This window comes from Mesocricetus auratus, unplaced genomic scaffold (genome assembly GCF_017639785.1).
Source record: "Mesocricetus auratus isolate SY011 unplaced genomic scaffold, BCM_Maur_2.0 Super-Scaffold_6730, whole genome shotgun sequence".
Taxonomy (NCBI): domain Eukaryota; kingdom Metazoa; phylum Chordata; class Mammalia; order Rodentia; family Cricetidae; genus Mesocricetus; species Mesocricetus auratus.
The window spans coordinates 1,303,208-1,329,343 of NW_024429184.1; the positions used below are offsets into that span (position 1 = coordinate 1,303,208).

A 26,136-nucleotide genomic window follows, 5' to 3' on the forward strand; every position below is an offset into this window, starting at 1 on the left:
GAGGGAGAAAGGGAGGGATGTGCCCAGAGTCAGAAGCCAGGCAGTTACCAGTCAGACATGGAGTCAGCAGGGAAGTAAGATATATAGAAAGAAAGAATGGTTAAAAATCCCCAAAGCAAAATGTAGATAAAGAGAAACAGATTAAAGTAAGAGCTGTGGTCAGGCTGAGCATTCAAAACTAACAGTAAGTCTCTGAGTCATAATTTGGGAGCTGGTTGGTGTCCAAAATGGTACACCAAGTGGGGGGAATAAATGAATGGAAATAGACATGCTAAGAATCTGTTTCAATAACAGTGAACAGATAGATAGAGGGGTGCAGGGACAAATGACCTTGAGTTTCGAGAGAGGCTATACAATCAAAGGGACTTACATAAACACAAGAGATATTGAGAGGCCAAGGCCAGTGTAAGGGAGATGAAGATGGTAAGGATGACTTCTAGAACCCTGATTAACAAGATAGCAGTACACAATAGAACCGTCTATATAGGGCTGGTTAAGACCTCTGACTGCTCTTGTGGAGGACTTTGATTGATTCCCAGCACCCCTAGGAAAACTCACAACCATCTGTAATTTCAGTTACAGGGACCCACTGCCCACTTCTGGCCTGCACAGGCACCAGACGTGCACACAGTATACTGATGTGGGGTAATGCTCTTATTCACTATAAAGATCTGTCACTCATATTGGTTTAATAGAATGCTGATTGCCCAGTGGCCAGACAGAAACATTACTGAAGCTCAAATTGCCCATAAAATCTCACACACTAGTAGTAGGAGACTTCAACGCTCCACTCTCACGGCTAGACAGGACCTCCAGACAGAAATTTAACAACAACAACAACAACAAAAAAAACCAAAAGAACTAATAGAAGTTATGACCCAACTGGGTTTAACAGACATCTATAGAACATTCCACCCAAACACAAACGGATATACCTTCTTTTCGGCGCCACATGGAACCTTCTCTAAAATTGACCACATAATAGGAAACATAGCAAATCTCCACAGATACAAAAAAATTTGAATAACCCCCTGTATCTTATCAGACCACCATGCATTAAAATTAGAATTCAACAATAACACAAATTGCAGAAACCCTACAAACTCATGGAAACTGAACAATGCACAATTGCACCATCCCTGGGTAAAGGAAGAAATAAAAAAAGAAATCAAAGACTTCCTGGAATTGAATGAGAATGAAGACATAACATACCCAAACTTATGGGACACTTTGAAAGCAGTGCTGAGAGGAAAGTTCATAGCACTAAGTGCCCACATGAAAAAACTGGAGAACAGCCACACTAGAGAATTAATAGCACAGCTGAATGCTCTAGAACAAAAATAAGCAAACTCACCCACGAGGAGCAGACGCCAGGAAATAATCAAATTGAGGGCTGAAGTCAATCAAGTAGAAACCAGGAAAACATTGAGAAGAATCAATGAAACAAAGAGTTGGTTCTTTGAGAAAATCAACAAAATAGACAAACCTCTGCCCAAACTAACCAAAAGACAGAGAAAGAGCATGCTAATTCACAAAATCAGAAATGAAAAGGGGGACATAACAACGGACACTGAGGAAATCCAGAGAATCATCAGGGCATACTTTGAAAATCTGTACTCCACAAAATTCAAAAATTTAAAGGAAATGGACAATTTCCTGGATAGATATCACTTGCCAAAATTAAATCAAGAGCAGATAAACAATCTAAACAGACCTATAACCCTTAATGAAATAGAAGCAGCCATCAAAAGTCTCCCACCCAAAAAAAGCCCAGGCCCATATGGTTTCAGTGCAGAATTCTACCAGAAATTCAAAGAAGAGCTAATTCCAATACTCCTCAAAGTATTCCACACAATAGAAGCAGGAGGCTCACTGCCAAACTCTTTTTACTAGGCTACAATTACCTTGATACCCAAGCCACACAAACACACAACTAAGAGAGAGAACTATAGACAAATTTCCCTCGATGCAAAAATACTCAATAAAATATTAGCAAATCGGATTCAAGAACACATCAGAAAAATCATCCACCATGATCAAGTAGGCTTCATCCCAGGAATGCAGGGATGGTCCAACATTAGAAAAATCTATCAATGTAACCCACCATATAAACAAACTGGGAAAGAAAAACCACATGATCATCTCACTAGATGCTGAAAAAGCCTTTGACAAAATCCAGCACCCCTTCATGATAAAGGTCCTAGAGAGATCAGGGATAACAGGAACATACCTGAACATAATAAAAGCAATATATAGTAAACCAACAGCCAACATCAAACTAAATGGAGAGAAGCTCAACGCAATTCCTCTAAAATCAGGAACAAGACAAGGCTGTCCACTCTCTCCATATCTCTTCAATATTGTACTTGAAGTTCTAGCTAGAGCAATAAGACAACAAAGGGAAATCAAGGGGATACAAATTGGAAAGGAAGAAGTCGAACTTTCACTATTTACAGACAATATGATAGTCTATGTAAGCGACCCAAATAATTCTACCAGGAAACTCCTACAGCTGATTAAACACCTTCAGCAAAGTGCCAAGATACAAATTAACTTAAAAAAATCAGCAGCCCTATCATATATAGGCAATAAAGGGGATGAGAAAGAAATCAGAGAAACATTACTCTTTACAATAGCTACAAATACCATAAAATATCTTGGGGTAACTCTAACCAAACAGGTGAAAGACCTGTATAATAAGAACTTTGAGTCTTTAAAGAAAGAAATTAAAAAAGATACCAGAAAATGGAAAGATCTCCCATGCTCTTGGATAGGTAGGATCAATGTAGTAAAAATGGCAATCTTACCAAAAGCAATCTACAGATTCAATGCAATCCCTATCAAAATACCAGCACAATTTTTCACCGACCTCTAAAGGACAATCCTCAACTTTATATGGAAAAACAGAAGACCCAGGATAGCCAAGGCAACCCTATACAATAAAGGTACTTCCGGAGGCATCATCATCCCTGACTTCAAGCTCTATTATAGAGCTATAGTCCTGAAAACAGCTTGGTATTGGCACAAAAACAGACAGGTGCCAATTTGAAATCTAATCAAAGACCCTGATACCAACCCACACATCTTTGACCACCTGATCTCTGACAAAGAAGCTAAAACTATACAATGGGGGGGGGGGAAGCATCTTCAACAAATGGTGCTGGAGTAACTGGATGCTGGCATGTAAAAAACAACAGATAGATCCATATCTATCACCACACACAAAACCTAAGTCTAAATGGATCAGAGACCTCAACATCAATCCAGCCACGCTGAATCTCTCAGAGGAGAAAGTGGGAAGTACCCTTGAATGAATTGGTACAGGAGACCGCTTCCTGAACATAACACCAGTAGCACAGATACTGAGATCGACAATTAATGAGATTATTTAAATCTTATTCAATATAATTTTGATCTATGATTTCCTTGCATTGTAATCAAGGTTCAATTATTACAGTTTATCTAGAATCAAAGGCCTTGTCACTGATAAATCTTCGGGTCACTATTCCCTTGAGAGGAACTTCTTCTACTTCCTGTCACAGAACTGAGAGTTCCTGGTGCCTCCTCTTCAACAAATTCAGTTGTTTAATTATCTTTTGTTTTTATGAACTGTTTCCATACTTATCTACAAACTGTGATATGCTTACATGAGTTGATTTCTGTGGTCAGAACCAGAGAAATCCTAACTGATAGTATTTAGCGTCTTCTTGTGCACAGTGAAGAGTGGCAAAGAAGAAGGGGTATTATTTGTTCCTCTCTGAGGTTTGGGGTGGTTAACCAAGTGCTGATTGTATACAATCAGAGGGACACAAAACAGGTTTGGGAAGGAAGTCGATTAAGCTTAGCTGGGAACATGTTGAGTGTGACCCGCAGTAGGACTTCTAGTTAGAGGTGTCCATGAGACTAGAGAGAGAAGTCATTTAGTAAAGACGAAAGAATGGGGAATGCAAAGAAGGTATGTGTGGTGGTTTGCATCTGATACCTAAGAAATACTAATTTCTTTTCTCATGTTGGAAATTAAACCCAAGATATACACAGGCTAAGTGTATGATTTATCACTGAATTATAGTCCTAGGTCCCCAAATAGTAATTTTAAAGGAGTGACAGAAAGAGAAAACATCAAAGGCCATTGTTGGTCAGGTTTCAATTCCTGTGCCAAACACGTTCGATAAGTCAACTGGAAGAGGAAAGTTGATTTTTGGTAAGTTTCAGAGGATTCAGGCAATGGTCAGTTGGCTCTGTTGTTTTCTGGCTTATGGTGAGACAGGACATTATGGTTGGGAACATGGAGCAGAGGGGACTGCTTATACCAATGTGGCAGAGAAGTTGAGTGTGAAAGGAAGGGGCAGAATTCCCAGGATCTTCTTTGAGATAATGTGCCCAGTGAAGTAAGACCTCCCACTAAGACCTGATCCTTGAAGGTTTCTGTTCTAATAGTGCCAAGATGAAAGTGAGTCTTTCACTGGCCTTTAGTGAGGGTGCCATTCTAAATGTGCACCACAGCAGTGGCTGACACGTGGGGAAGGACCAGAAAATGCCGTAAGAGATCATCAGACCAGAGGTTAGAAAAAGATCATATCAAATGGTTCAGATAAGACTGGGACTAAAAAGCATCCACAAGGGGTGGATGAAGATGTAGCTCAGTGGTAGATGGCTTGCCTAGTGTGTGTGAGCCCTGGAGCTGATCTCCTGTACAGTGAACAGAACGCTTCCCACCAGACTTTGCAATTTTCCCCCCCTCAAGTGATTAGTTTTATGGGAGAACAGCAGGCTGAGGGAATAACAAGAGTCTAGCTTCACTATGAGAAGGGAAGCAGGAGTGAGCACCAGGCTGTGTTTCAAAGGGTAGACAGATCAGGGTAAGGACAACCAGGAAGACGCAGAGCTCTGGGACAAAGTGCTTCTGGGTGACCTGAAGGTGTTCTTAACATAGCCAGGCAGAGATATGCGGAAGATTAACCTCCAGTGTGTGTGTGTTCTTTCTTTAAATTGATTTGCCTGAGATTACTTTTAAGGATTTTACAATGATCCTTCTCCAGCTTTACAACGGCAAACCATACCTCGCTGCTGTCTAACTATGAGCCATTGATTTCTATAATGAAAACCATGAGACTATAATCAAAGGGACAATTAGATGTTATCAAATTAGGTAATGAGGAAGTGAATGACTGTGTGTGTGTGTGTGTGTGTGGTTTTTAAGGTCCTACCATTTTTAATTAAGAGGTGTTTCTCCAATATAGAAATACATGATTCCACAAACATAAATAATTTCTGGTAGCATTGCTCAAAATAGTAAAAATTATTAAGAACCTAAGTGCTCACAAAAGACATTTTTGTGTATGCAAGTGTGTGTGAAAGTATGTGCACACTTGTGTGGATGCTGAAGCCAGAGTTCAATGACAGACGTCTTCCTCAATCATTCTGCACCTGATGTTTTTCTTTTTTTTTTTTTTTTTGTGATAGGGTCTCTCTCTGGACTTGGAGTTCATTGCTTTGGTAGATTAGCTGGCCAGCAAACAGGATCTTCCTGTTTCTGCCTATGCAATGATGAAGATTACATCCTCATGCTGTCCTTCTGGCTTCTTATGTAGGTGCTGGGGATGGAACTCAGGTCCTCATGCTTGCACAACAAGCACTTTACTGACTCAGCCATCTCCCCAGCCCCAAAGGACAATTTAAAAATACATTTTGTGATATACTTATCATGCAGGCATTTAAAAGAATAAATAGTTCTGTACATTCCGGTGGTAGTGGGTAAGAATGCAGGTTTGAGCAGGTGTAGTAGCATAGGCGATCCCAGCTCTGGGGAGACTGAGGTAGAAAACTGTGAAGGCCAGGCTCCTCCTGGGTTATAAAAACAAAAATAAAAAAATAAAAATAAAAGCAGAATGATAGAGCTGAGTTTGTGGCCCTGTGACAAGGTGCTCTTGTAGTGTTACCTAATCAGTCAGACTCCGAATCAAGTAAGGAAAATAAAACAGATTTGGGGTACTGACAGCATAGGCCAGAGATAGAAGCCTGTTTAATATGCACCATGCCTTGGAGGCCATTCCCAACACAAAACATCATGATTCAATACAACACAAAATGGCAGAATATAACTCAACCATATGAAACCAAACCAGAAGGCACGCTCTAGTCCACTCTATGTGGACTCAGGGCTCCACTCATCATTTACTTTCTAGTCTGTGGTGCTGTGACTGTATCCCTGAATCACCCCATGCCACATAAACCCCACTTTGTGAAACTGTTGAGAGGATTATATGAATTCAATACTTTAATTCAACACCAGGAAGAATTAGTATTTTAGTAGCTATGATTACCATCAGTAATGTATTATCTGGTACAATTATAATACATAATAATATGTAATAAGAACACAAAGATCTCTGTGTATACACATGCAGGTGATTTGCACACATGGATACTGGTATTTCTTCATATGATGGACTAAGTTACTAATCTTGTCTGAAGGCTAAAATTGCCTCACTCACTAGTCTTTTACTTACATTCGGTTTTTATTTGGGATGGCTCTGAAAAGATTCACTTGAAATTCTGGAAAGTCACTTTCCCTAACCAGTCATTGTGAGGCAGACACAGGAGACTCAAGCCCCTTTCAGGCTACTTTTACTAGGTGTTGAACACTGTTAAACACTGAGGTAAGTACTGGCTCGTGATGGGTCTTTAATGTAAATACTCTTTGATGTTTTTCCCTTTTAAATAATCAAAGCTGTCACGCCTGCACTACTCACCATTTGACGGGCAACTGCCAGACTCTTCCCATGGATCCGACTGCTGTGACTAGGAAGTGTCAGTCAAGCAGTCCCTTTGAGGGGACTACAGCAGGAGTGCTGTCACGGCGGCCTGGCTGCTGTGAATATTGCATGGAAACAGGAAATTCAACTGCAGTTTTGAGGACTATTGTGACTACGGCTGCTCAAGAGGCCTCACTTTAGTTTTCCGTCTGTCCTAGACAGCTTGTACCAGCTCTTGGAGACTTCACTTCCATCATGATAACTCTCAGTAACATATCTATGACTCCTCCTATCTTGCTGCTATGCCTGCTTAGGACAAGGGTGAGCATTTTCCCTGGTGACTCAGCAAAAAGCTCGCAATTGACACACAAACCGGGCTCAGGATTGGTGAACAGGCGAAGCTGTGACTGGTGGAGCCAGATGCTGCTCCTACACGTGCCGCGCCCCCTTTTGCGTGTTAGGCTCTTGTATGCGTAGGGGTCAATTCTGAAGGCTTGTTTTCTGTGCCCTACTCCTGCATATATTAGGCCCCAATGAAAGTCTCTCTGGAGTGGCCTTTCATTTACCCATACGAGGTCTTTACTGTAGGTAGAGCGGGCTGAACTCGTTTGCGTGGAGAGAAGACCAAGCAGGAGGGTGTTCAGCCCCAGCGGTGGCACTGACAGAAGTGGCAGAGGAAGCAACCAGCAGAAGTGAGAAAGCAGAGAGCAGCCCAAAGCAGGAAACTGCAGCGAGACTCAAGGAAAGACACTGTTTAGAGCTGACTCAGGAAGTTGCAGGCCATATCCATGGAAGACCTCCAGATAGTGGGCAAGGGTTAAGAGCCGAAGAGTCCTGATAATTGAAGCTTTGGCTCTGCAACACCAGCTGCTGGGTTCTGTGCCTGGAGCAACAGCCTCTGACCTGAGATCCTCAGGCTCTAGCAAGGAGCCTCCGGCTTTGAAAGCTGCAGCTCGCTTTGACTCGAGTAATCACCTCTGTAACCTAAGCCACAGGCCTCTAGCTCTCCAGGACTGGAGCTGTGTGCCTCTGCGTGTGTAGCCTCTAACACGAAGAGCTCAGAGATGGTCACACTAAGGGGGGCTAGCCTCGCCGTTCCTTTTGAGATTTTATTTCCAGCTGATGTCTATAAATGCTTTGTCTGCACATACGTCGGCGCAGCACCTGCCTGCCTCGCCCACAGAGGTCAGAAAGTGTCACGTGGATCTGGGAATTGAACAAGGGTCCTCTGGAAGAGCAACCATGCTTTTAGACACTGAGACATTGTCTCTAGCCCTATCCTTGCCATTCTTGAACATTCAAATAGTCGGCCTTCCCGGACATTTGGAGCCTTTTAATACTGCACAGAAACGGGAAGGTTTCTATGTTATCTGACGGCTGACAAGGATTCTTTCCAGGGAGTGAGATGAAGCCATAGCGGGCGGGAGTAGACAGACATTGCTACGCTTCAGTACTGTTTACAAATACTACATTGCACACTTACTTGGGAAGAAATGACAAACCTGAAAAGGACAGAGGCTCAGTGCAGTAGCACAGATCTATAGTCAGTTTTGTGTCCCCAGAGGCAGAGGCTGGAGTCAGGGAGTCACAACATCCGTCTGGATAGCAGGGTGAGACTGAAGAGGACGGAAGTCCGTGATTTACCACACTCTGAAGCCATTAACAGAAATGATTGTTGGGTGATATAAAGTTCATCGCATTAACACAGAAAAATGCTTACGGAGGCTGGAAAACATTTACCTAGAACTTTGATCCCACTTGTGTTCGTCACCGTGGCAGTTACCTGGCCATTTAATAATATGTATTTGGCTGACAGTTTCAGAAGTTTAGTTTATGGTCCGCTTTGTTCCATCGCTGGAGGAGAGGCTGGGCATCACAGCAGGGAGCGAGGGGTCATCGAATAAGGCAGCTTCTCTCAGGGCAGGCAAACAGGAAGCAGGGAGAGAGAGAGAGAGAGAGAGAGAGAGAGAGAGAGAGAGAGAGAGAGAGAGAGAGAGAGAGAGAGAGAGACAGAGACAGAGACACAGAGAGAGAGAGACAGAGACAGAGAGACAGAGAGAGACAGAGACAGAGAGAGACAGAGACAGAGAGAGAGAGACAGAGAGAGAGAGAGACAGAGAGAGAGAGACAGAGAGAGACAGAGAGAGACAGAGAGAGAGAGAGAGAGAGAGAGAGAGAGAGAGAGAGAGAGAGAGAGAGCAGTGACAGGAAGAGACCGTGGCCACACAGTCCCTAAGGACACACCTCTAGTGACACACTTCCTTCACTTAGCCCCACCCCCTGCTTTTTCCACTGTCAGTGAAGGGGTGAAAGCATTATTAACCTGCTGGTTGGGCCAGACCCCCAGAACCCAATTAATTGTCCCAGTCTCTCGGCAAACCAAGCTCCAGGGGACTTCATACCCAAGCCCTACCAATCTCAACCATGCTATGCACGCGGCGGGCGGTGAATGTGTGTAGACACCAGGTCCCGAAGCACCAAGGCAGCGCTACCTTGATTTTTCTTTCTTTCGGGGGGCGTGACATAGATGAAGTGGCTGAACTAGGAGGGAGGACTACGATTGTTTTTTTTTTTTCACGATATTCCAAATCATTTGACTTCTTCACAAAGATAAGGTAAATTTCTTTGTAAATGTCAAATACATACAGGGAGTAATACTGTTAAAAGTCTTGGTTACCGTCTTGTACTTGCCTGTGGCACGTGCGGAACAACGTGTACTCAAATTTCAAGGCGTTATTTAGGCCCCAGGGATTCCATTTTTGGGGAATGCATGATATACATATACATATATATACATATACATATGTATATGTATATATTTTTTTCTTCCTTCTAAGAAAGGTATATTGATCTGGCACCTAATTTCTGACAGTGGAGCCATCAAGTAATCCCACAATTGGAATTCCACTTGACAACTGTACTGGGGGGGGGCTCGTGGACAAACTAAGGCTTCCTTGGGCATATTCCCCCCTTCCCTCGGCTAAGCCCAACTCAGGCTCGGAAGCAATGTAAACCAAGCGTTGGTAGCTCACACTGGAACTTTCTCAGCTACCGTGTGGTTCCCGGTCCCGCCCTGGCTCGCAGCCAGCCACCCGCGGCGTTGGGGGGGGTTGGGGGTGGGGGGTGGGGAGGTGTCTCCTTCAGGGTTGGAGCCCTCGGTGCCGGTCGCCTCTGTGCTCAAAGTTCGGGGCTGCTCCTGAGGCCTTGAGTCCTTGAGTCAGCGCGGCGGCGGCGGCGGCGAAGTTGGGCGCGAGGCGCAGGGCGGGGCTTCCTCCGCCGGCCCGAGCCTCGCGGCTCGCTCGACTTTTCCCCCCTGAGTCCACGTCTCTTCCTCTGCCCCGGGCGCGTGCTCCCTCGGCTCGGGCGGGCCAGGCCGACGTGACAGCCCGCGCCCCTCTCAACGCCGGAGCCGGGGCCCGCGCGCGCCTCTATCTCCCCCCTCCCCACTCCCCGGCGCCTCAGGGTGCCCCCCCGCCCCGGCCCGCCCTACCCGCTTCGCTGAGCCGCGGCGGCCGAGCGGCAGCATCCCGGGCTATGGAGACCGGTTCGGACTCAGGTCAGAGGCCGCGCGCCTGCGGCTGAGGGGGGCGGAAAAAAAAAAGAGAGGCTGAGGCGGGGGGCGGCCTCCCGCGTCTCCTCCGCGCCGCGCGGGGAAAAGCTCGGCGGCGGCAGGTGGGCAGGACGCGGCGCGAGCGAGCGGGCGAGCGCGGGCGAGCGCGGGCGGGGGCCGGAGAGAGGAGGAGAGGAGAAGGAGGGGGTGACGGTGTGTGTGTGTGTGTGTGTGTGTGTGTAGGGGGGAGAAGGATGGCTCAGCTCTTTCTAAATATAAGAGAAGGAGGGGGTGACGGTGTGTGTGTGTGTGTGTGTGTGTGTGTGTGTGTGTGTGTGTGTGTGTGTGTGTGTAGGGGAGAAGGATGGCTCAGCTCTTTCTAAATATAAGAGCCGGCGTGAGGCGAGCCAGCCGGGCACCGAGCCGCCGCGCGGTCACTCGGGCCGCGCGGGGCGGCAGCGGCTCCTCAAGAGGCGCGAGGCTGAGGGCGAGCGCCCGAGTCGCGAGCTCGCGCGGCGCGGGGCGGCGCGGCGGGAGCGACGCTCGCTGCGCGGAGGACGCCGGCGAGCGGGCGGGCCTCGAGGGCGCAGCGCGGCCCGCGTGAGGGACCCGAGGCGGCCCCGGGGCCCCTGCGGCACGGCGCGGCGCGGCGACGGCCGCGAGCCCCCCTCGCCGTCCGCCCGCCCGTCCGCCCCTCCCTCGCTCGCTCGCTCTCCACTCCTCCCCTCCCTCCCTTGCTCGCTCGCTCGCTCGCTCCCGGGCGCAACATGGCTGCGGCCGCCGCCTCCGCCTCCCAGGACGAGCTGAGTAAGTGCGGCGCGGAGCCTGCGGCCGCGAGCGGGGGATAAAACCGGCTCCACGCAGAGCCGGGCCCCGCGGGACCCTGGAGGCTCGCGGGGCGCGGGGCCGGGCGAGCGGGCGAGCGGCGGCCTCGGCGTGAGGGGGGCCCTGAGGCGCTGGGGCCTGGCGGGCTGGCTGGCTGGCGGGCGGGCGGGCGAACGGGCGAGCTAGCGAGCGGGCGAGCCGCCGCCGCCGCCGCTTGTAGGCCGCAGGTTTGCACTGTCACGTCGTGAAATTGAAACCAGAGCTCCGGGCAGCTGGAAATCCGCTTCGGCCCGGGGTTTGGGGGCGGGCGGGCGGGCGGGGGTGGGGTGGGGTGGCCCTGACTTGCTGCCTTTCGCCCCAGGGTCGGACGGTGCGGCGTCCGCTCGTCCCGTCTGACCCGAACCCCCCACCCCCCACCCCCATGTCCGTCCCCTGAATCTGACTGAAGGGCGAGTTGCGGACGTGGAGCTTTTGGGAAGGGGAGAAGGAACCGGCAGGAAGGTCACGGTTTTGGAGAGAGGACTCCCGGGTTGAAGCAGGAAAAGACGGGTCGTGCCGCTGCGAGTGGCAGTCATACATAAATAAATAAATAAAACCCCCGCGAGGTGACAGAGCTGTCAGAAAGGAGAGGCGGTCGCACTCTGTGCCAAGCGTTGCGATTTTTCCGGGGGGGGGGGGGGACGACCGATGATCCAGGCTCGCCGGGAGCCACGGTGGTTCACCCTTCCTTCCAGGCCGCCCAGGGTGCTGCCCAGTGTTCCACTCTATGCTTTGTGGGAAGTGTAGTTCCCGGGTGTTGTAGGCCTGCTCTGGGGAGGGGGTGGTGGTGTCATAAATATTTAATTTCGTGGGAAATGTAGAGGAATTTGTTGCGCTTTGGGTTACGGTGAGTTCAGACGCTTTACGGTATTTTGGAGCACACCTCCCCGCCTCCCCTCTTGTTGCCCTTCAGCTGAAGACTGCAGAAGAAAGGTATTATTTGGGGGGGGGGGGGGGTGATGTCTGTTTTAAATGCGAGCGAGCCTGGGTGAGGTGTTGTGACGCTAATGTTTGTGAAGCTTACGTTATTGAAAGCGTCTCAGTCGCCTTATGAAAGTCGTTAGACGTAGTTTTATGTTCCTTGGGTGCTTGGCAGTTGAAAGCTGCTTTTATGAATGTGATCTCACTTGGGCCCTCCTAACAGCGTCGTGTGGCAGGCAGGCAGGTAGGAATTATTCTGGTTTTAAAGAGGAGGCAGGCTTGGAGGGATCGAGTTCCTGGCTGCCTGACTCAGAACTGGTGGAGCAGGAGTATTGGTGGCTCTTTTGGAAGCGGAAGTAAAGCGTTTGCTATGGCCTGGGAAGAAAGGAAGACTGAGGGGACCAAGGCGAGGAAGGAAGGTCTCAGGGCTTGGAGAGAGAGAGGTAGCTGTGGACTAGGGGCCACGATGTTGAGTGCTTGCCTGTGCGTCCCCGTGGAATCACCACTTGGCATTTTGAAGAGATCGGTTCCTCACATTTATTTTTCAGTATTTTAATGCGGTAAGATACTCATCACGCAAATGGTCATCCTAGCCATCTTCGGTTGTGTGGTTCAGCGTCATTATGTGCATCTCTGTTGTGCAATCCACCACCATCCATCTTCAGGACTCCTTCACCTTGCAAAACTGAAATCCTGTATCTACTAAACAGCTCCTCATTCCCTCCTCCTGGAACCCTCTGGCAGCCACTTGCATGATTTTTGTCCCCGAACGTCACAAGTTAACACGTTTAAATGACTAAACACTGTGCTTGTCTTTGTTTTACTTCATTGAGCCTGATGTCGTCAAAGCTCATCCATGCTGTAACATCTGTCACGATTTTCTTTCTAAGATTGAGTAACGCACCCTTGTATGTAATACACTCTCTTATCTATTCATCTGTGGACAAGTTGCTTCCAAATGTTAGTTACTATGAATAATGCTGCTGTGGTCCTACTTTCAATTCTTTTGGGAATGTACCCTTAACTTTTGAGGAACTGCCTTCTTTTTTTTTTTTTTTTTTTTTTTTTTGGTGCTGGGAATCGAAACCAGGGCCTTGCCTTGTGTGTGTTAGGCAAGTGCTCCGTCACTGGTTCCACTCCCAACCTGCCGTCTGTCTTCTTGCCCGTGGCCATGCTGTCTTACATTCCCACCAACACTGCATAAAGGGTTCCACGTTTCCACATCATTGTCAGTAATTATTATTTTCGTACTGTCATGAGTGACCATTCTAAGGGATGGGAGGTGCTCTGGTTTTATATATAAAATAATATATATTTTAAAATTGACACGCCTCATGGTGTTTGAGTTTCTGTTGTAACATTAAGTACATTAAAATCCCAGTTACTGGTAGGAATAGGAACGAAGATGAGATGAAGGATTAGACAGCGTTTGAAGCCGCTCAAGTGTTTGTGTCTCTGCAGTTTGTACTTGGATATCAGGCGCTTGATAGTAAATGTTAAAGTTAGGAACAGATAGTTCACATTCTAGTTCTGTTTTCTTTGGTCAGATTATCAAATAATAGGAGAGATTAAAGACTTGACATTTGGAATAACCCAAGACCGCTGTGTATGTAAGTGCAGGTTAAGAAATTTCAAATGAGGATCTTGACATGGTGGCGCATTTTGGTAATTCCAAGCAGTTGTGAAGCTGAAGCAAGAGGAGCTCCAGTTTGAGACCAGCCTGAAGTAGACAGCAAACCCTGCCACACACCTGCACTCACAGGGAAGCATCTTTTGTTTCTGTATGGCTGTAGTAAGAGGCGATGAATGGTAAAGGTGCCTTGAGGGTTCCAAGAAAAAGGAACTAATTCTCTGAACATCTGGTAGTATTTTACTGTTTTTGTGATTGGTTTTGTTATGTTACATATTCTGGTCTCCAACTCTTGGGCTCCTGTAATCCTCCTGCCTCAGCCTCCTGAGTGCTACAACTAACCACAGGCTGTTAACCACTATGTCTGGCTTACTATCATTTCTGCATAGATGATGATAATAGAAGCATTCCTCTGGATGGCAACATTGCTTTTTACCCTACTGTTTTATTATGAAGCTCAACATACAGAAAAACTGAAAGTGAATATTTATATACTCGCCACCTAGGTTCTACTTTTGGTGGTGTACTGTTGAGTGGCATTAAGTTGCCCATCTTTCATGTAAGCAGCCACTTTAAATTACATTGCCACAATACACTACTCCTCAGCAGCAAAACTGACCGTTGTCTTTACGTTCCTCATTCCTTTCTCCCTTCTACCCTCCCCCCAGACAGAGTCTGGGTGTATAGCTGGCCTCAAACTGTTGGATCCTTCTAAGAGTACAGGCATGCACTGTCATGCCCAGCCTTTGATTTATTGGCTGATTGAATAGTATGCCCTTGAAAGTATAAATGAGCAACAGGTAGGAAGGCAAGATAATCTTCAGTTTTGTTAAGAGTTTATGTTCTTTTTAAAAAATATAAATCTTATGTAATTTTTACTTTGAATCCCTGGTGGTTATAACAGAATACTAGTAAAAACCAGTGTTTTTTGAGAGTGTATATAACTTAGTGACTCCTCAGAATAACTCTGTGAATTTGGTACTGTCAACCAGGTGGTGAAGTTATCCTAGAGCACAGTTAGGACTTGAACTTAGATGCTTTGACTTAAAAAAAAGTCAGTTTTGCTCTGTCAGCTCTTAACTTCTACAATTATAGAAAGAAGTAGCTATATTTTTAATGTTTTTTTTCTTTTATTCTCTCATATAGGGATTAGCACCAGAATTTGCGTGCTAAGGAAGGGTTCTGCTACTGAATAAGCTCCTAGCCTTGTGGCAGAGGTTTGCTGTTGAGCAGTATGTACTAGATTTTTGAATAGAATTTGGAAAATGATTAATTAATTCATATTGTTAAAAGTGTTGCTTAGACCTAGTTTGTAATTACTTATGTTCATGGTCTGGTTTTCTTTGTATTTATGTTAATATTTACAAATGGAATGAAATTAAATAGAGGGCAGATGGCTAATTTTTATTCTAACATTATCCTTTATTGTTTCATGGAAAAGCTGGACTGTAACAGTGTTTCAGAAGCTGATAGAGGCGCTTATGACGGAAGGAAGACAGGTTTCAAGAGTTTCTGCTTGGTCAGCTACTTAGTGGTTCCCTGTTGTTGACTTTGTAAGGTGGCATTCAAACTTGATGTTTTGTTGGGTTACAGACAACTCTTGAAGCTTACGCTGTTCAATTTCATCATTAGACATAGCTGTGTGAAACCTTATTGGTATAGGTAGTCAGATAATCAACATTCTAGCAATCTTCTGAGAGTGCCTCTTTTAGGATGGTATGTGGCAAGCTGGTATGTAACTCAGTTATTTGGGCATACTGACATAGTTCTTCAAAGTTGATCATTGTAATGACAAGCATATAGACTGCTAAACTGATCTTTGTAGAAGGCTGTCAAGCCTGTATCATTAAATTTTGGTTGCTTAAACAAATAGGAAGTTAAAATGGAAAATGACGACAGGATTTCTCTCTCATTCTATTCCAAATTTTATTTCTACCCTATTCTTTTTGAATTATGTTTTCAGTAAACAATGATTTTAATAAAGACCAATGCCAATAGATGACATGGGGATACTGGTCTTGTTCAGAAGATAGATGTTAAAACTGTAGGCAGTTGCCAGTATGCTTAGATGGTTTAATCCAGTTTATTTCTCCTCTTAGCCCTGGCCAAGACTCTGCTTTGGTGCTTGCTATCTTGTATGGCATGTTTTAATCATATATTTTCCAACTCAGTAAGCAGACTTTTAAGATAGAGGAAGTAATTTATGGTCTTGTCCTCATAATGCTTATAATTTGACACAGATTTATGTGTCAATATAAATAGCTGTTATGAAGCATGATATGAAAAATGTTTAATTTGGGTCTTTGGTAACCTCAAGGAATGAGTATAGCGTTCTAGGGTCTAAGGAATAATAGCTTAATTTGAGACATGGAAGTAGAATAAGGCTAAGTAGGAAAAGGCTAAATAAGTACATCATATGAGAGGAATGAAGGTATTTTTACAGTGTCTGTGTAAAGAACTAGGAAAGGAAATAAACTTGGTAGTCTGAGACTTGCTCTATAGTGCCTTTAAGATTTGGGATCTAGAATAAATTACTTTCCTGAGTTTCCTTCTCATAAAATGGGGTGATGACAAATACTCATGGTGTCGTCAAGATTGTTACATGTGAAAGTGCTCTGTATAAAAGTCTCAAAATTTACTGTTTTTGGTATGGGGGAAGGCAAGAACAGATAACATTAGGAAGATAGGATGGGTGAGGTTTAGAAATGCCAACATAAAGAGTTTGAACTTTGTTCTATAGCAGTAGAGAACCAGCAGAGAGGAGTTCCTAAAGGGGTGCTTTGCAGCATGAGAAGATCTGTTTTATAAGGGTGACAGATGGCAGTGCTGAAAGTGGTTCTAAGAACCCAGAGACCAAGAGCACAAGATTCACTAGGAGGGGATCACAGTAGCTAAAGAAATGCAGGGTCTGAATTGAGACAATGGAAATGGATTTGGCAAGGAGATAATATTAATATTGAGCCCTAAAATACATAGAAATGATTGGTTTATTATATAGACAAGGATTATTCAAGGGGGATGACTCCAAGAATCTAACTGGAGATTGTAGGCTAGGGAAATAGGACGGAGAGTAGCTTTTAGACATACTTAGAGAATTGGAAATGGATAGAAATGAAAACAAGATTTTATTTAACTAATAAGTGAATGAGTGACTGAGGCATCTTTGTTGAATAGTTTAAAGAGAATGTTTTGAGTGGTGGCCAGTGCTTCTGAAATTAGAGTCAAAGCTGGTTTCAAATTCATCGCTTTATCACTTTTTGGTTAATGTATCCTTGATCACAAAACTGCCTACCTTTGGGCCTTGCTTTCCCCATTTGTAAAATGGGATCAGAACAAAACCAACTTAGAGGGTTTTAAAATGGGAAGAGGTGATGCATGATGCATGTTAAAAACTTAATAATATTGGGTTCATGGGTTGCATGTATGTGGGAAATTTGATTGTAAAGCTTTGAAGAGGCGGGGATGATGCGTGGGATGGGCAGGTTGTCCCGAAGACATCTCTTTGGAGCCTGTGAATATGTAGAGAGGGTTGAGATGACATGATTGAAGGAGATGAGGAGTGCTGGGAAAAGTCATGAGTTACTAGAGTTATCAGCATTAACTGTTTTTCCTCGCTGAGTTTTTGAGACAGAGTCTCACTATGTAGCCCATGCTAACTTGAAACTCTTGATCCTCTTGCTTCAGTTTCCTAAGTGCTTAAGCATTTTTATTTTTCACTTATCATACTGGCTAACACTCTTATAAAGTACCGTGTAACTGAGATACTTCCTTTAGCTTCAATGCAAGGTTTTAATATGTTTATGATATACACATACTTATATGATAAAATACATGTTGTATTGGTACTGGAGTTTTAAAACCTTTAGTCAGTGTTATCAGTGTATCTTGTGAAACTTAATATAGGCTCAGATTCTGCTTACGGACATGCTCTTCCCCAAGTTGGGTAATCACTGTATTTTTCCTTATTCTGATTCACAAAGAAGGGCATCAGAGATGTTAGCAAGAAATGAAAAGTGCTTATTTTTCTTAAAATGGTAGCTATGTGTTTAAGTCTTTAATTGTATTTTTTTTGGTGTTCTAAATAATAGATTCTTTATACAATTGCATATGTACGAGTGGATGAACATACCATTGGTGATCCAGAGGATTTTTGTCAAGATTGGATAAACCATGTATCACATTGATTGTAGAGGTTAGTAGATTTAGTTCCTGAGGATATGTGCATTTTTATAGTAGCATTTAAAAATGCATAGATTATTAGGTAGCAATTTCCCCCTAAGATCTTCACTTTTTTCCCCTTTTTCCTTTCCTAGTTACCTGAGAGAACCAGTGAAGTTCATGTTAGTTTGTATTGCCTATTTCTATTCTCTGTGGTGATAAATATAAAAAATAGCAATAAAGAAGAAAAAGCTAAAATTTGAAGATACTACCTAGCAGTGTGCACAGACAGAAACCACTGATGACAGTTTACAAGTAATATTATCTGCTATACAAAAAAAGCTTTTTACAGTTTCAGGAACATTATTATGGAATTAATTATTTTACTTCTGAAAAGAGGTAATAATATAGGAGGCATCTTCAAGGTAATTGATTATTCCTGATTCTGCTACTTTGATATGCAGTATTATTTTTTTAAAGCTGTTTTATTTGATGTCAATTACACAAGAGCATGACTTCATGATACTTGATAGTTCTTTGAAGCTCCATAAATTCAGATTGTAATTTTCTCATATCATAAATTTAATATCCAGTGACTACTTGGGGTTTAGTAGCATCAGTTCTAAAAGTGTATTGTGTGCCTAGCTTGTACTATAACTCTTAGACTAATTTAACTTATTTCATAAATTTTTAGTGTGTATACTGCTGACTACAGTATATGATGCTTAATTCATTTAAGTAGAGTTTGGGGGGCTGGAATATTTTATAAACAGAGGTTAGCTTCAAAATAAATTTTGGTTTATTTTTGCTGTGTGGAGGGAGAAATGGAGACTTGGGGGACTGGAAGAATTGTTTGGTAGAACAAAGTGAGGGCATTACTTGCTCTACCTTAGATTCTTTAACTTTTTGGGAACTGTGAGAAATGTATTAGTGCTTTTATGATATATTGAAGACAAGCAGGTCAAAATACAAATGCTAGGACTTACATTGTGACTTTTTAGTGAACATGGTGGTGCATGCCTGTACTGTAATTCCTGTACTCAGGAGGCCGACATTGGAGGATCACCATAGCTTTGAGGCCATCCTGTACTACATAGTGAATGCATGCAGGCCAGGTGGGGTTATAGTGTGAGATCCTGCCTCAGTAAACAAAACAAGGCAAAGCAGAACATTTCAGAGTTCTTCACATCTAAATGAACATTTTTCTTCCAAGTAATTAATTGCTTTTGGTGGATATTAACTGTCCTATATCAGACTATTATGCAACCTAAATTCTTACGTAGTATCTCCACCAAATTGGCTTTCATAAGCCAAAGTAATCCTTCTGCTTACTAATTTACTAAAATTAATTTCTAACTGGCTGCCTGCCAGCTTCTGGCTCTAGGGGAGAGGCCCTTTTGAGAGGTGGAATTGCATGTGAACCTGAGAGTGTGTGTATGTTAGGAGCCTGGCACTTATTCACCGAATCTTAGGAATTGATGAGGGCTCTGGTCAGATCATCTGGTCCAACCCTGTCAACCGCCCTAGAGCAGTATCTTCTAGTACACTTCCAGTTGTAGAATTTAGTTCTGTTTTTCTTAGCATGTAGGTTCCCATCTCTGAAAATGCTTGGTTCTGCCTATTTCAGCTTGACATGAGATCCACCCACCCATCCACCCACCCACCAACCCACCTGTCCGTCTGCCCATCTATCTCTTTTACATTCACTATTCTCTTTACCCCAAATATTCCTGGTAAACTATTGAATATGTGGTAAGTCACAGGGCAGCCTTATCTTTGGGGCACTTGATTTTCTGTGATTTCACTGGTCCCTTTGTCATTTCCTTCTTTCTTTTTTGTTTTTCCCTTTGTTTTAGAAACTGCTGTAACTCCTGGCGTGGATCAGGACAGCTTTGCCACACAATGAGGAATACTTTCTTGTCATGGTATTAAACCTGTCACTTTCCCAGCTGACCCTAATTACTACCAGTTTCCTGTTTTCCTATTTCAGACATTAGATACGCAAACTTCTGAATAGCTTTTATGATACATAAAGAATTTCTGTTCTTTTCCCTTTAACCAGTATTTGAGCATCTGCTTTCTGAAAGGAACCGAGTTTAGTGTTGGGATAAGAGACTCAGTCATAGGTTCTGAGCTTAAGCTGAAAGAAGAAGATGGAGACAGTAAGTATGTAATAGGATGGAACCAGATCAGATCTGGCTTAGAGAAAGGAGGATTGGGCAGTTATATACTATGTAGCAAAATGTGATAATCGCAGAAGAAGTATAGAAAATGCAAGTGGGAGGAGTTGCTGAGGAGCTGAGACGTACATAGCTCCAGGATCTCCTGTAGCCGCAGAAGAGAATTTCAAGAGGAGTCAGGATGAAGCAGAATTGCAGTTCACTAAGAAGAGATTTTAACTACATTTAAGCATTAGGCGTAATAGAGAGATGCTCTAAATGTGGGCATGGGCTACTCAAGAGAGAGCTGCAGTTTTCTTTGCCATAACCATATAGATGATTTTGGTTGGTTCTGAAGTACATCTCTTAGGGTTGTTAGGACACTTAAATGAGATCATATGATGGTTTGTGAACGTAAATTTTAGGTCACAGGGTCTTTCTCATGCCCCTTGAATTTTCTTGGTCTTTGTACTTAGTATCCTACCCAGAAAAGGCCCGTAGGGAGCCCGTAGAATCAGGATAGAAGTGGTATATTTGTTAGTATGTAGTATATGAGCTGGGCCTCAGGTGGGATGGATTTAGATGTAGATAGAGGATTGACCTAGTGTGTTAGGGAGAGCGCACTGTACTGACTGATTGCTTGGCCAGAAGAGTTGGGCTGGGAAAAACTGAATGTGGTGGCACACGCTTTGGTTCTAGTGCTCGGGAGGTGGAAATCAGATAGCTGGAGTTGAGGACAGTCTGGACTAGAGCAAGGTATGTAAGACACAATTGGGGTTTGGACGGCTTTTGGGGAATGATGGCATACGTAGGTGAGAATGTTCATTGTGAATTGATTGGCCTACTCCTAGGAAGGACTTGTTTTTTATTAGACATGACATTGGAAGCATTTTGTTTTTAAATGTACTCTGTGGAGGTATGTTTTTGTTTTCTTTTCAAGATCTTCATTTACATTTGGATCAAGTTGTAAACTGACTTAAGCCATGTTGGCACTTACAGTGAATCAGAGTACTTAAGGAATGGAGAGATTTCAAGGGAGTCTTGGAGTTGCAGCCTAGAAATTGTTGAGATCGTCCAGCTTTTCTGTGACTTCATGCCATCCCTCTATCCGGCTTCCTTTGATACCTGTATCATATCTGTTGTTTGTGTTTCTGGTTTCAACTAGTCAGGTGAGGCTTGGCTCTTGAATCCCAATTCTGAGTGCCTGAAGAAAGTTGCGTCAGTGACCTACCCTGATATATTTGACTCCAGCTCTGGTCAAAGTACAAATTTATGTCTACCTTTGTCTCAGGATTTAGTATCTGTGCTGTCATCTTTCTCTGCTGAAACCAAGCTGTAATTTAGCATCCTGAAAGGAACATTGTGATTGGAGATGAACTGTTACTTAATAATTTTGCAATCTTGATCACATAGTTTTTGTAGATGTTTTCATCTCATGTATAAATTGAGTACTTTTAGCCACTTGGATAGTGCTTTGGAGGGAGATAACTTATTTTACTGTATGTTGGAGAGTAGACATCTCTTTGGGTTCAGCTTCTCTGTCTCATTTAGTGACCTTGGGCAAGCCAGTTACGTAATGAGTATCAGTTTTAATTTTTCATCTTAAATGCAAATTATGTATCATGTTTTTCTGAGACCCAAAAGACCATGGTCATCTTACATATAAAATTAAAAAGAATAAATACTGTTGGGAAGAATATTTGTGAATTATTCTCCTATAGTCTGGCATATTTTTGTGGCAGTTACGCAGATAATTACAGTATGTAGCTTTATATTAATTGATTTGTTGTATGAAGGGACATGATCTAGGTATTTTCAGCTTCCTTTCCAATTTCAACTTCTACTTAAGACCCCAACTTCATTTTTTTTTTGTCTTTTATTTTCTGTGCTAAGTATTAAACTCAGGCTTTACACATGCAAGCAGGTGCTCTGCCATTAAGATACATTCCAGCTCCCATTTATATTCTCGAGTTTACTTTCATATTCATAAAACCTGAGTGTCTTTGTTAGTTAGAAAATTGTATAAAAACGAACAAATTGAAACCTATCATCCAGAAATAGCTGTTTTCTTTTTGTGATTTACAAAAAGTCATTTATGCTCTTGAAGGAATTAGTAGAGTTAAACAAATGGCAGGCAGTATGCCCCCCCCTTTTTTCTTCAAACGCTACAAGGAGTGTTGTAACAAGAAGGTTGTCCTAAGAGGAATCCCTTTCCCATTCTTTTTTTTTTTTTTTTTTCTTACATGGATGTAATAGTTGGCATGAGCTGAACTAGAAACTGGTTTTCTTTGGGGGTTTTAAGATTATTCTCAAGGTTTTGGTACTTTCCCCTAAACCAAATGCTATTATTTTATTTTTTACATTTAAGATTCTTTAAAAGTTATTAAAATTCTTTTCTTATCTTTGAAACAGGAGTTTTAAAAAATTCTCTGTACTCTTTTCAGATAAAAAATTATTTTTATTGAAGAATATTTAAAATTAGGAAGAAACATCACTGACATATTTTCTTCCCCGTTTTATACACTTATAAACAAAATCTTGGTGTATAGGTAATATCTTTAAAACAAAAATAGTTCAGGTCAGACTATTATGAAGAAATTAAGGAGAACTATTTGAAGACAAGTTGGTTTGTTTTTGGGGATGGACTCTGAGTACATGCTAGGTAAATGCTCTGCCACTGTGCCTTACTGGTATTTATTGACTCATGTCTGTCCTGCCTACCATAAAGTTTTGACTTTTTTCTATTAGCTATAGATCCTTTAAGAAAATATTGCAGAGATAATTCAAATTTCCTGTTACTGCTTTTTTTCTTTCCCCTTTTATATTTTTTCTTTTCCCTATTCTAGACATGGTCACTCCTCCCTGGGGTTTTTATATCATGAATAGTATAGAAACTTTCTATAAGTACAAGTACCCTGTGGTGTACGCCCTTCTTTCTGACTTGTTTTGGATCTGAACTTTAAATATAGTACTGCCGTTCACGTAAATATGACTTTTTTTTAAAACCACAGTGTGATCCTGCTACATTTAATCCATCCATCTTTTCAGTGACTTTTAGGTTCCATTTTTCAAACTTACTAACCCTGTGACTATGGATGTTTTTATGCATATGTCCTTGTGCTTAGTGCTGTATATACAAAAGAAGAGTTATCTGCCTGCCTGCTGGCCTTTCTTTTCTTTCTTCCTTCTTGATTGTCTGTGGCTTTTGGGACAGCATGTTACTCCAGCCCAGGCTAGGTTGGAACTCACTGCAACTGGCCTCAGGTTTGTGACAGCTCTCTGGAGCCTTCAGATATGAGTCACCATACCTAGCTTACGTTTCTCAAGTATTTATGTTCAGTTCTTTTTTAGTTAAAAACATACTGGCTATTTATAACTTACTCCTCCTCCCCCTTTTACTTTATAGAACTATTATTTTTTTATATCTTGTTTGTATTTTATATTTTGTGCTTGAATATGCTGTTTCAATTTTTTGTTTCTGATTTTCATTTCAAGCTTAAAATATCCTGATTTTATACATGCTATTAACTTTACCTGGGAGTGATTTTTATAGTAATTCATGTATTCCTGGTTGTCGGCTGTATTCTCTATTTCAATCTGTTGATTTGTCCCTTTGTAAATACTTTTATTAATTACAGTAACTTTATAAGTCTTAAAATGTAGTAGGGCCATTCACTTTTGTGGGAAATTTTGGTTATTTTTGGCTAATATTCCATACATATTTTATTCATATTATACCTTAATTTTATAATTATCTCTTCAACTTTCATGAAGAACTCCTTGTCTACTGGTTGTGTAATATTCTGTTTTTATAATATTGGGTTTATATTATTTTGGTGCTTAGTGGCCTTTTGGTTAGGGATATGACATGGTGGACATGTAAGGCATGAGATTTGTTTAGCTGTTTGTTGAGTAGAGGGTGAGTTGAGGATAGGATTTCAGGCAGCAGTGTTGCAGCTGGAGATGGTCTACCAGCTGGCCCTGAGCAGAGCCTTCCTACAGAGCTTTTGTTGAGTGTTATGGAAAGTTAATGTCAGTTTCTTTAAGTTGTGGAGACTTGGACGTTTTGATTACAGAGTTAGCTAACTTGTTCCATCTAATACAGAAATTTGAATATTTCTAGTTTGTTTATTCTAGTCTCTAGAATTAAGTTACAGTTCAGTAAAGAATTTTGACTTGTTAAATTCATTTCTAGGTACCTGTGTTAGTTAGGGTTTCTATTGTTAAGAAACACCATGACCACAAAACAAGTTGGGGAGGAAAGGGTTTTACTTGGCTTACAGGCCACATTTCCCGTACTCCTTTACCAAATAGCTTCCTATTTTAAGGCTCTCTTTTCTGTTTCAATGAAAATTCTTTCTTTCCCGTAGAAATTGTATTTTCTTAATCTTCTATATTAGAGTTGTTGGGAGTGGTCTCAAGGATGGAACCAGGGTCGTCTTCAGTCCATGCTAAGCACATGCTCCATCGCTGACTAGCTCTAGCTTTTCATAGTTAGATCTATCATTCACCAGAAGTTTATCTTCCATGTTTTGTGTGATAAGGTAGGAGTTATTTTTGTTTTCCTTTATTGCAGTGCAATTGATTTAGTGCAGTTTACCGAAATCACAATCATTTATGTACTCATTCATAACTTTGTTTTAAAGCAGGTGACTTATACATGTTTATCTCTTAAGGATTTTCTGTATTTTCCAACTGGTCTATTTTTGTACCAGATTGTATTTTTAATTATTGTCATTTTTGGCAAGGCTCAAAATCTTATTGTATAAACTGATTTTCTTCAGCATCGGTTTGATACATACTGGCAATTTCTCTGTCTTTTTTTAACTTCAAGGTCATCCTTTGCAAATCTCAGTCCTTTGTAGAAATGGTAGAATCAGCCTTTTATCTAGTACTTTTTAAAAATACCCTTTGAATTGTTATTGGATAATATTTTCTGTTTGTGAATAATTGACATCTTGTTAGTATTAATTGAAGTAACTTACCTGAAAGACTTAGGACCAGAATGGATTTCTGATTTTTTTGTCTTTAGATTAAAAAAACAAAAGTTTGTATTTATAATGTGGTAGTTTATAGTTGAGACCCAGGTCTAAACACAGAATTTCTGTATGTCTTCCATTTGCTTTATACATAGGAACTGCAGGTAATTATATACAACAGGCTGAATATACTTGCATGTTGACTGTGATCTGTGTTAGGTCGGATGTGGGATTTTCCACTCATTTTGGATTGTGGGGCATTTCAGATTTTAAATTATTATATAACCATTTCAGTTTTCTTCAATTTCTTGAAGTACAAAGCATTTTGGTTTTCTGCTTAGAGGTCTTGCACAATTTTCCCTTAATTATTTTCTAGGTATATGATGCGTTTTTATGTGTCACTTCTATGTGCTAATACAATCTGTAGATCATGAAAATGTCCCTTCCAATCTAGGTTATTTATTTTTGTCCTGTTATTTTGAATAAAATTCACAGTAAACATTTGAGTAAAATTAGTTATTTGCAGTGCTAGAGATTGAATTTAGGACCTTGCACATGCTAGACAAGTGCTTTACAACTGACTTAGATTCTTAGCCCTTTTTATAATTCTTTTTAAAAATTTTTTTTGTTTTATGTGTGGGTGCTTGCCTCCATGAATGTATGTACACCTTGGCATTTCTGGTACCCATTGAGGGCAGAGAGGCTGTTGGATCCTCTGGAATTAAAGGTGTGCGCCACCACACCCAGCTACTCTATTTCTTTTTTAAGGACTTTATTCTTTTTCTTTTCTCTGTGAAGCCTATGTGTATTTTTAAACATACTATAAACTGTTTAGAGGTTTTTTCCTTCTGAATCTGGCTTTATTGTATATCTCTATCTTTTTCTGACCACATGAGTCTTTAATCTGCTAAGTAGCATGGTTAAGATTAAAGCAGTGGCTGGCTGCTGGCTACAACCAGGTCAGCTTTCCAAAATGGTGGTGGTATGTCTACTGCTAGCCTGGGAGCTGTGTTCATTGCCTCGACTCTTGTCTGTGCTGCCATCAAGCAGCTTGTAGCACACTACCCATAAACCTTTTCTTTCTGTATGAGTAAAAGCTAGATCTACCCGTGCCGGGACT

General features: G+C 42.2%; 2 protein-coding genes across 7 annotated transcripts in view; one reads left to right on the forward strand and one right to left on the reverse strand.

Annotated features, from left to right (window-relative positions):
* Znf483 (zinc finger protein 483) overlaps positions 1-8,764 on the reverse strand; it is a 51,614-nt gene extending 42,850 nt beyond the window's left edge. The window contains exon 1 of the mRNA XM_040737860.1: positions 6,753-8,764. The gene's annotated coding sequence lies outside the window, so the exon portion shown is untranslated. The remainder of the gene's footprint in view (positions 1-6,752) is intronic.
* Positions 8,765-9,971: 1,207 nt separating this feature from the next.
* The window catches only part of Ecpas (Ecm29 proteasome adaptor and scaffold), a 114,073-nt gene continuing 97,908 nt past the window's right edge, over positions 9,972-26,136 (forward strand). Inside the window, exons 1-2 of one of the 6 annotated variants that reach the window (XM_040737890.1) lie at positions 10,296-10,311; positions 17,809-17,912. In XM_040737890.1, coding sequence (XP_040593824.1) covers positions 17,891-17,912 — 22 coding nt within the window. In that variant the 5' untranslated portion in view covers positions 10,296-10,311; positions 17,809-17,890. Of the gene's footprint in view, positions 10,312-10,827; positions 11,113-17,808; positions 17,913-19,734; positions 19,804-19,940; positions 20,041-26,136 lie in introns of those variants that run through there. The other 5 variants (XM_040737886.1, XM_040737892.1, XM_040737881.1 and 2 more) reach the window with 5 other exon arrangements.